This window comes from Triticum aestivum, chromosome 6D, assembly GCF_018294505.1.
Source record: "Triticum aestivum cultivar Chinese Spring chromosome 6D, IWGSC CS RefSeq v2.1, whole genome shotgun sequence".
In the NCBI taxonomy this organism is placed as follows: Eukaryota; Viridiplantae; Streptophyta; class Magnoliopsida; order Poales; family Poaceae; genus Triticum; species Triticum aestivum.
This window is the reverse complement of record NC_057811.1, coordinates 122,698,328-122,709,197: the sequence shown is the minus strand read 5'-3', so window position 1 is coordinate 122,709,197 and position 10,870 is coordinate 122,698,328. Positions and strand designations below refer to the sequence as shown.

Genomic DNA, 10,870 nt, shown 5'->3' with positions numbered 1-10,870 from the left:
GTTCAAACAACAATTAAGGTGAAGCAGTGTCAGGAATAATGAATCTCTTCATGATAAACAGATCCACTTTGCAAGTTCCTTAATGTAATGTTGTTGTGGAGTTTTGGTACCTACTCCTATGTCCAATCAGTTCCAACTCTGAAAGTTCAGGTGACTTTGAAGTTGAAGCTTGCCCGCAGAACCTGAGACACGACCCGGACTCCTACGGGAGGCAACAGTGGAGAATTTTCAGCAATGGGCGAAAGCCTGACGGAGCAATGCCGCGTGGAGGCGACGATACTTGGTCATCTGAAATGGAAATGTGATGGTGACGATACTTGGTCATCATCAAGGAATGATTAATCATAATGCGTGTTATGTGGAGGAGACTGATGCGGTGCTTGAAAACCAAGTGCACAATTTGTAGGAGGCACGCACGTCGTTACATCGGCGATGTCACGATTACATGATAAATGCATGCTTCCTACCAACTTCAAATCGTTCATAACCGAAAAACGAGCGATTTCATAATCTTCATCCAAAAATGAGGAGAGTTTTCTTGAAGGTAAAAATTAAGGAGGAAAAGTTGTTAGATCCAATAATTCAAATTCCATCGATTAATCTAAATCATGAAATAGGACAGGGAATCAAATTTTAAAAAATGGCATCTCATATTGATGCTGCCATTATACTATTGTGTGTATTGTATTGTATTCTGGTTCCAAAGTCCAAATGTACCAGACTGTCTCGCTCCATTATTACTAGGCCGCTATTTTTTTCTTTCTCTTGTTTTGTTTTGGTAATAACAAATTGCACACTTTCCTTTCGCCTCGTCATTTCTCCTCACTTCCTCCTCCTCCCCACCTCCCTCTTTTGGCTTAGCCTCCACTCTTCCCACCCCCCGATCTCGCCGGCGCGCGGCGGCGGCTGCGGCTGCGGCTCGGCGGCGAAGATGGTGGGCAACGACAACTGGATCAACAGCTACCTCGACGCCATCCTCGACGCCGGCAAGTCGGCCGTCGGCGGCGACCGCCCCTCCCTGCTCCTCCGCGAGCGTGGCCACTTCTCCCCGGCCCGCTACTTCGTCGAGGAGGTCATCACCGGCTACGACGAGACCGACCTCTACAAGACATGGCTCCGGGTATGTGGTCCACGCCGCAAGCACGAATCCTACCCTTTTGGATTTCTCTGTTCCGCTTCGGATTTGTTTGATCGATCTTGTGCAGGCGAACGCGATGCGGAGCCCGCAGGAGAGGAACACGCGGCTGGAGAACATGACATGGAGGATCTGGAACCTCGCGAGGAAGAAGAAGGAGGTGAGCTCGTCTCTCTTGGATTGTAGTAGCTTCCTTGTGTGAGATTCTATTGGGCGATTCTGTACAGAGAACGGAAAGCTCCAGCGAGTTATTAGATCGGTCTAGTTTTGCTCAGAAATAGCTGAAGGCTGAAAAGAATCAAAATATGTTGTGTGGTGTAGGCGATAGTTAGAAGGCGGCAGATCTGTTCAGAGGAGTTGCAGTTCTCGATTGATTTATGGAGGATGCTTGGCATTCTTTTATAGTGGTATACTTGTGGCCATTGATGATGAAATTGCACAGAAATTAGTTGCGGGTACTGAAGAAATATAGATACTAGCATGCAAAGAATGGTGGGTAGAATTGGTGCATCTTTTCCTTGAAGCTTGAGCTATTTATAAGACAATATATTCGCCTACTACAGCTATGATACTATGCTATAATTTGATTGTCCTTGGATTTTTAATGTCGCCTGCACCTTATAATTAGCATGTGAAAGATGTCGCTTGATAATTCGTGCACAGTTATGAAAATACCTTGCAGAATTGTCATAGTTGCTGGAAACAAAGTGAGTTCTGTGAATACGCGCTAGCTGACACAACAAGACATGTTGAATCTGCTTATCCCTTTCTTAACATCTATTTTCTCTGTACCTGAAGTAGATAACTTTGCACATAATACTCCAGTATACCACCGGTTTCCCAGTTAAGTTCAGTTCAGTTGCAATTTTATTTTTTACTTTCTGGGTAACTACCCAATCCACTTATTTAGTTCTACTACATTTTATATCAAAGAGCACATTTTTTTTTGAAGGCCAATATTGGACCATGTCCACTCTCTAATTTCTAGCGGTCTAGCCTCTCCTGCGTTAGTCATATATATGTTCTGATATGCAGTTAGAGAAAGAAGAAGCCTGTCGTTTGTTGAAAAGGCATCCAGAAACGGAGAAAACACGAATTGATGCTACAGCGGATATGTCTGAAGATCTCTTTGAAGGCGAAAAGGGAGAAGATGCCGGTGATCCATCCGTTGCCTATGGTGATAGCACCACAGGGGTCTCACCCAAGACAAGTTCAGTTGACAAGCTATACATTGTATTAATCAGGTATGGAAAATATTGTTTCAATATAACCACCAGGAGCAGATAACATGTTAATCTCTTCATAAGGCACATTCTATTGTCTGATGCTGAATATAATATACTTCACCAGATAGGAGGAAGAACATTCTTCTTCCATACATTCAAAGTAACCTGTACCACAGGGAGCTCACAATGATGCACCAAGTTTTTTTTTTTCTGCGTATCCATAATAACAAGGTGTTCACACCAAACCGCTTTCTTAATGAATGAAATCCTTGGAAACAAAGATACATGTGTTGAAGTGTATATGTTGATTGCCTAGCCCTTTCCATCAGTTCGGACTTTTGGTTGCGTTGTCTAGTGCATGGTATCGGAGCTAAGGTCTTGAGTTCAAGTCCTGGCTTTCGCAGTTTATCTAAAAATTGTTGTTGCCCCCCTTTGTGTCCACGTATAGGCCTCTTGAGCCATACCTCTGAGTCTATCCACGTGTTGACTTTCCGCGTCACACGTGAGAGGGGGTGTTGACGTGTATATGTTGATTGCCTAGCCCTTTCCATCAGTTCGGACTTTTGGTTGCGTTGGCTAGTGCATGAAGCTTAACAACATGAAGCAGCAAAACTTAACTATAGTGATACCTCTTCTTCGTGACACTCAAATGGACAAAAGCCCCTCCTGTCCCTGAGCAAAAGGCACTATCACATTAAAGAAATAAACTGCAAGGAATTATCTTGCTTTGATAATTGATACCCTGATTCTGAAGATTACCTTTAAACCGAGGTGGTGAGGTGTAATGCTTGTGCATTGCATTCATGTCTCCACTCTGGGCATTCACAGTTCTGAATTATTGTGTTATGAAATAGTCTGGTCGCGAAGGACGACCCTTTTCCACTCTGCACATCTTCATTTTTTAGGAAAGAGCGGAAACAATTTTTAACTCGTATTTTGTTTCTACATATAAATTTTGTTTATATTTTTATATTGCTAATGAATTTCTGCAGCTGTGCTGGATTTTAGGCTGTAAATCTGCACTAGAGCTAAGATTGCAAGAACTAATGTTTTATCAATTCATCACATGTTTGAAAGCCTTTGAAGCATTGTTTGTAAGGTCCTGCCTTGGACCCTTAGGCGATGCTTAGGTGGCAAGGCGCCCTGGCAGCGCCTTGCAATTATGCCTGCTTTACGTGCTTAGGCGTCAAGGCGGTTGGTGCTCGCCTTACCACTTTATAAACAATGCTTTGAAGAACTTCACACACTGGCAGAATAAATTTAGCTTGACCGCTTTATAATCCATCCTTTGGACTCAGAACCGATGGCATGGTTCTTTGTCAGCTGTACAACTGTCAAATGAAGTGACATACATGTTTGTGTTGAATTGTAATGTATGTTAACCATTCATGTTTTGTGCTGCAGTCTCCATGGTCTTGTCCGTGGTGAGAATATGGAGCTAGGCCGAGATTCAGATACTGGTGGCCAGGTAATGTTGGCATGCCTAAGTAGTACACATGATTGATTGATTGCTTGCATGATTGCAGTTGCACATAGTGGTCCAGTTAGTACATTATCTTGTATTAACTCGCATCTCAAATTGAACTTGGTACAGTATATCAATATCACAGATATTCCCAACCTTTTACAGTGCAGAGTTTACTCTAGTGTGTATCCTAAGGAGAGTTGCTTTTGTAACCTGGATTCGTCTTCTCCTTTGCGTTTAAATAGGCTCTAGATAACATCTGATGCTTGTTTTCCAGTTGCAATTAAGGCCCACTGGATAGAGGGCTTGATGTTTTCCTTTTTTCTTTTCTTTTTGTGTTTAAATAGGTTCTTGGTAAAATTCAAACTTTTTAACCTTCTCATCACACCCCCATCCTGTTTTTCCCCTTACATATGGGGCCTACATTCTCTATTACATGTTTCAAGTACATAATGTTTTTTTATATACCATTTTGTAGGTGAAATATGTGGTTGAATTTGCTAAAGCATTGAGTTCGTCTCCTGGAGTTTACCGGGTTGATTTGCTGACAAGACAAATTTTGGCACCAAATTTCGATCGTAGTTATGGTGAACCTGCAGAAATGTTGGTCTCAACAACCTTTAAAAATTCCAAACAAGAAAAGGGAGAGAACAGTGGTGGATACATCATTCGGATACCATTTGGACCAAGAGATATGTACCTGACTAAAGAACGTCTATGGCCTTTCATTCAAGAATTTGTTGATGGTGCACTCAGCCATATTGTGCGGATGTCAAAAACAATTAGTGAAGAAATCGGCTGTGGGCATCCAGTCTGGCCTGCTGTGATTCATGGGCATTACGCCAGCGCGGGAATAGCTGCTACCCTGTTATCAGGAGCACTTAACCTGCCTATGGCATTTACGGGACATTTCCTTGGGAAAGATAAACTGGAAGGGCTTCTCAAGCAAGGGCGACAATCAAGGGAAGAAATAAATATGACATACAAAATAATGCGCCGAATCGAGGCGGAGGAATTGTCTCTTGATGCATCTGAAATTGTTATTGCTAGTACTAGGCAAGAGATAGAAGAGCAGTGGAATTTGTATGATGGTTTTGAGGTCATACTTGCAAGGAAGCTTCGAGCAAGAGTCAAGCGTGGTGCTAACTGCTATGGGCGTTATATGCCTCGTATGGTTGTGAGTACACAATCCCCCCCCCCCCCCCCCTTCCCCATCCCTCACAATAGTTTCTAATTATGGCAACTGTATTTGTAGTTTAAGGTATTATCACGGGCTTTAGTTTTTACTTTGCACGCATTGTCTATTACAATTCCTTAACATACATATTTTCCTATTCCTGGCTGTGCAGATAATTCCTCCTGGTGTTGAATTTGGTCATATAATTCATGATTTCGATATAGATGGTGAAGAAGAAAATCATGGCCCAGCCTCTGAGGATCCGCCTATCTGGTCTCAGGTCACTTTTACTAGTGTAACCTTTGTTCAGTAATTATTGAAGAATGATTGTTTGTTCCTGTTAAGCTTGTATTTCCAAGTACTGATAATTCATGCATGTCCAACTGATGGCAGATAATGCGCTTCTTTACAAATCCCCGGAAGCCTATGATTCTGGCTGTTGCCCGTCCATATCCTGAAAAGAATATAACAACACTTGTAAAGGCATTTGGTGAGTGCCGCCCACTGAGGGAGCTCGCAAATCTCGTAAGATTGAACCTGATCATCTTGATTTTATGTGGTTTATTTCCTTATATGTAGTTTCTGAATGATACTGTCCTTCGTTGTGTAAACTTCTAATTTTGCATTGTAGACACTAATAATGGGTAACCGTGAGGCTATTTCAAAGATGCACAACACGAGTGCTTCTGTCTTGACATCTGTGCTTACACTAATAGACGAATACGATTTGTATGGTCAAGTGGCATACCCCAAGCATCACAAGCACTCTGAAGTTCCTGACATATACCGTTTAGCCACAAGAACTAAGGTATGTTGTTCATGACGCGACATGAATACACTTGTGCTAGCTTGGTCATGCTTCTTTCATGTTCCCTCAGCATACTTATATTCACTTATTTATTATGTCTTCTTTCATGCCTGTGGATATACATAAATGAGAAAATGTTCAAATAAAATGAAGAGTGCATTCTTGATTTAATGATCTGAAACTGTTTTATTTATTTATTTATTTATTTATTTATGGTATAGTGTGGTAGAGTTCATTGTTGCTTCTGTTATTTTCCTAGTTACATGGATGCTGATCATCTATTCTTCAGGGGGCTTTTGTTAACGTGGCTTATTTCGAACAATTTGGTGTTACCTTGATAGAGGTCAGAACTAGAGACTCTAATTTCATGTTGCAGCAATTAACTTTTCAGTTTCCTAATTAGAACCAGTATTTTATATCCATGAGTAGGCCGCTATGAATGGTTTGCCTGTTATTGCTACAAAAAATGGAGCTCCTGTTGAAATTCATCAGGTACGTGGGCCTTACACTTATGTTGTGCCATGCTATTAACGTAAACAAAAATGCATCAACTCATTTCAAGTGGGCATCACTGTGTCCGCTCTCTGGTCGTTTCTTATGCAGGTGCTCAACAATGGTCTCCTTGTCGATCCACATGATCAGAATGCCATTGCAGATGCACTGTATAAACTTCTTTCCGAGAAGCAACTTTGGTCAAGATGCAGAGAAAATGGACTAAAAAATATTCACCAATTTTCCTGGCCTGAACATTGCAAGAATCACCTGTCAAGGATATTGACTCTTGGCATGAGATCTCCTGCTGTCGGTAGCGAAGAGGAAAGGAGTAAGGCACCTATATCAGGAAGGAAGCATATCATTGTTATTTCTGTAGACTCTGTTAACAAGGAGAATCTAGTGCGGATCATCAGAAATGCGATTGAGGCCGCACATACAGAAAACACACCGGCTTCAACTGGTTTCGTGCTGTCAACTTCGCTAACAATATCAGAGATATGTTCACTGCTAGTATCTGTAGGCATGCATCCTGCTGGTTTTGATGCTTTCATCTGCAACAGTGGGAGTAGCATTTACTATCCTTCATATTCTGGTAATACGCCAAGCAATTCCAAGGTTACACATGTAATAGATCGAAATCATCAATCACACATTGAGTATCGTTGGGGAGGAGAAGGTCTAAGAAAGTATCTTGTGAAATGGGCTACTTCAGTGGTTGAAAGAAAGGGAAGAATTGAAAGGCAAATGATTTTTGAAGATTCAGAACACTCTTCTACATATTGTCTTGCATTTAAAGTGGTCAATCCAAATCATGTAAGCTTTACATTTTCCCTAATCTTTTGCTTCATGGATCGCCTTATCTGTGCTTAATATTTTGTGGAAGTTCCTTCACAATGTCTCTAATGTGGTGTTCTCTCTCCCTTCATCTAGCTGCCTCCCCTGAAGGAGTTGAGGAAGTTGATGAGAATCCAGTCGCTCCGTTGTAATGCGCTGTATAACCACAGCGCTACCAGACTGTCTGTAACTCCTATTCACGCGTCACGTTCTCAGGCAATAAGGTTTGTCATTTTCTTTTGCTGATTATTTGTCTCCATTTATCAGTTTATCTTGTCACCATAGCATAGTTTCTTATTCAGAACAGTAAGCGCGTGTTTGCAATAGGAGAACACTAAATGGCAAGTTCTTTCAATACAAATGCGGATTAGGCCCGCTTTTGGTTGTAGTTTTATTTGTACCCAATCTTTATGAAAGGGTGTGTGTTTGCATACCAATTTTCATCAATTAGAGAACAGGGAGTATATAGGATATTTTCCCTCTTAAAATCAAAAAAAGGTATAGCATTCCCTCTGGAATTAGCAATGCCGGGAATCTTATATTAACTACTCCCTCTGTAAACAAATGCAGTGACCTAAAACGTCTAACATTTGTTTACAGAGGGAGTATTTAAAGCAAGATGATATTTGGAACAGATGGCTAATATCAGTTGTCTTCCCATGCCTGTAAAGTGTAAACTATCTTAATCCTGCTGATTGAACTTTTTGTTTCTCAAGGTACTTGTTTGTACGGTGGGGGATAGAGTTGCCAAATATCGTGGTCATGGTTGGTGAAAGGGGTGATTCCGATTACGAAGAGCTGCTAGGGGGTCTCCACAGGACCATAATCCTGAAGGGCGACTTCAACATTGCCGCAAACAGAATCCACACAGTCCGAAGATACCCCTTGCAGGATGTCGTTGCACTGGACAGCTCCAACATCATCGAAGTCCAGGGTTGCACTACAGAGGACATCAAGTCTGCCCTGCGTCAGATTGGTGTGCCGACACAATAACATCTTTGCGCGGACCGCACAGAGAGGAAGAAGAACGAGCCAAACCGAGCACCACTATTTTCCATACCTGATGGGAATCCCGATTTTGTTTGTAGATTGTAGAGTGTGGGTGTGGTATATTCTCGAGCTGTGAATAACTTCCACCTTTTGTTTGTACTATTCACAAATTTTGAAGTGGACAATATCGATAAATGTAGTGTGAAAACAAATGTGAGCAGAAAAATCGTTCGTGAACTGAGATGCCCCAAAAATACAGACAAGGCGGAGCCTAAATGGATGAACTGTCTTCTCGTTTTACTGGCCGTCTTCTGATTTATGTTCTTGAAAAGAACCTTCAAGTGTTCTATACAAAATTTATACTATTCAATTGTCGGTTTCCCAATCGTGCTTGATGTACTATTTCCTATTCACGTGCAGCAGCTACTGTGTTAGGGCCCTTGCCTTTTTTTTAGACAAGTCAGGGCCCTTGCCTAACCAGCCCACCTACAGGGGCCTGTCGTTGGGCCAACACTGGTCCTGGCCCAACACTGGTGCCTGGTGGCCAGTGGGCGGCTACCTCCCTCTCTCCCCCCTGCCTCCAGTTCATCCATGTTTGCCTAAAAAGAAGTTCATCCCTGTTCTTCCTTTTGGTGTAATTCTTCCTGTAATTGCTACACCGCCGCTACAATTCCTTTGGTGAAGTGACTAATCGAGAGAGATCAAATTCCTCCGGTGAAGTGACTAATCAAGAGGGATCATAACAGGCTCTTATCATCATGACTCGCCTCGGCTTATGGTTCCTTTATAGAGAACACCGGGTTGTTGGGTTGAGGAATTACCTTCGGTACTTTGGAGTATCAACACCATCACCAACAGGTCAACAAGCCATACGCCTTTCTTCATGGTCTATGGGGCAGAGGTGTTTCTTCCAAGCGATATCCGTCATGACTCACCTCATGTGGCGGCTTACGTTGAATCTGTTAATGAGTAGCACGTCAAGATGCACTTGATGTGCTAGATGAGGAGCGTAACCTTGCGGCGGCTCGTTCCGCGATATATCAGCAAGATCTGCGTCGCTACCATAGCCGCAGAGTCAAGATCAGAACCTTTCAAGAAGGCGACTTGGTGCTCCGGTTAATCCAAAATTAAACAGATATGCATAAGTTATCCCCACTTTGGGAAGGACCCTTTGTGGGCAGTAAGAACTTGAATAGCGGGTCATACTACCTCATTGATATATGAGAACGCAAGGAATCGCGTAAGTTGGAGGAGGAGACCCGCCGGCCCTGGAATATTGCTCATCTTCGGCCTTATTACACATGAGCCACCAGCTCTTGTGTTGTACATACTTTTATCAATGTATATATTATGATCAATATAATAAAGCAAGCATCCCCGATAATTCAGGGCCTCTGTCGTTTCATTTCTAAGCATCTGAGTCTTTATTATTTGTTCATAAGGTTACTTGGGGGCTTCCAACCCACCGGGTTTAGCTTTCTTACCCTCTTGACCAGGCTAGATGCTGAATCCCGAGTTTGACCTGCATGATGCTACTCCACCAGGTAATTCTGAATGACCCGTTGTACTCTTGACAGTCAATCTTTTAACTAAGACCCTGAACTCGTTAAGGTTAAAACGGCGGTTTGTCATGTGAGGGCCGGCTTACAATGAGCGAGGACAACTCTAAGGTTGTGCGGCCTATGAAAGCACTTGAATCTTAGCGGCTGCGTGGCCCATGAAAGCACTTGAATTTTAAGGCTGTGCGGCCTATGAAAGCACTTGAATTTTTCTGAATTTCTTTTCTTCTGGATATTTTGGATTACATCCATTCAAGAATTTTTCTGCTCAAGTGTGTTTGGTACAATTCAGGCCATGCAGCCTTGATTATATGACTCATAATTGAGCATATTGGGTTTGGTAACCCGCCCTGATAGCAGACTCTAAGTTGCTAGGATAATTTTCCTTGAGCAATCAAAATCATGATATTTCATGCCTACTGGTTAATACCCATTCTGGATTATAATTATCACAACATCACCATGATATCAATCTACAGGTATGTCTTTCAATAACTATATGAATATTTAGGGTTTTCTAACCCGCCCTCGCTTTAGAATTTAAGTCGCCAGAATGTTTCAGCTCAGATAGCCTTCACTCTAGTCCCTTTATATAAATTTTCCAAAGACTATTATATTGGGGTTTATTACCCGCCCTGGCTTAAACCGCTAGGGCATATGTTGTTCCACTTGTGTGCAGGGAATATGAAAATATTGATCTGACCCACAAGGATGATGATATTATGAGAAAGCGCAGCGGCGGATCATAAATATCAGATTGTCAGTTTAAGCACTTAAAAGCTAACATGCACGATGGCATAACAGATCATTGTTTTCAAACCTAGCGTATCACAAGGCCACCATGGACCTGAATAATTGGAGCAAACTGTTTTGTAGCACAGCATGTCTATGTCCTGATTTGAGAGCCGCCTGGTCTTCTTCGCGGAGGGTTGATGACTCCGGGTCATCCCGCTCCGACTCTTCTTCTTCTCCCATCTGGAGTTCAGGTGACGTCCAGTCGATGCCAGTTAAGGCTTCAAATATAGCTTCATCATTGATAATCAGGGATGGATCAAGATGGGGCAAAAGTATGCTTACGCGTTGGAGGAGTGAGATCCACGGCGTCATAAGCCGGCGCCTTGACCTTCGCATTTTCCATGTTATATGCCGGCTGGTATTTGGACAAGTCAGTTTCTGCAGCC

The 10,870-nt window shown here is 42.4% G+C and overlaps 1 protein-coding gene across 1 annotated transcript; it reads left to right on the top strand.

The window, feature by feature from the left end:
• Window positions 1–808: 808 nt before the first annotated feature.
• Window positions 809–8,430, top strand: LOC123144023 (probable sucrose-phosphate synthase 2). Its single transcript, XM_044563032.1, has 13 exons — window positions 809–1,120; window positions 1,206–1,295; window positions 2,171–2,379; window positions 3,766–3,829; window positions 4,305–5,003; window positions 5,176–5,283; window positions 5,397–5,528; window positions 5,635–5,811; window positions 6,101–6,154; window positions 6,241–6,303; window positions 6,415–7,119; window positions 7,237–7,364; window positions 7,857–8,430. Exons 1-13 carry the CDS (start codon window positions 932–934, stop codon window positions 8,131–8,133), a joined length of 2,895 nt encoding a protein of 964 aa, XP_044418967.1. The 5' UTR covers window positions 809–931; the 3' UTR covers window positions 8,134–8,430.
• Window positions 8,431–10,870: the final 2,440 nt, after the last annotated feature.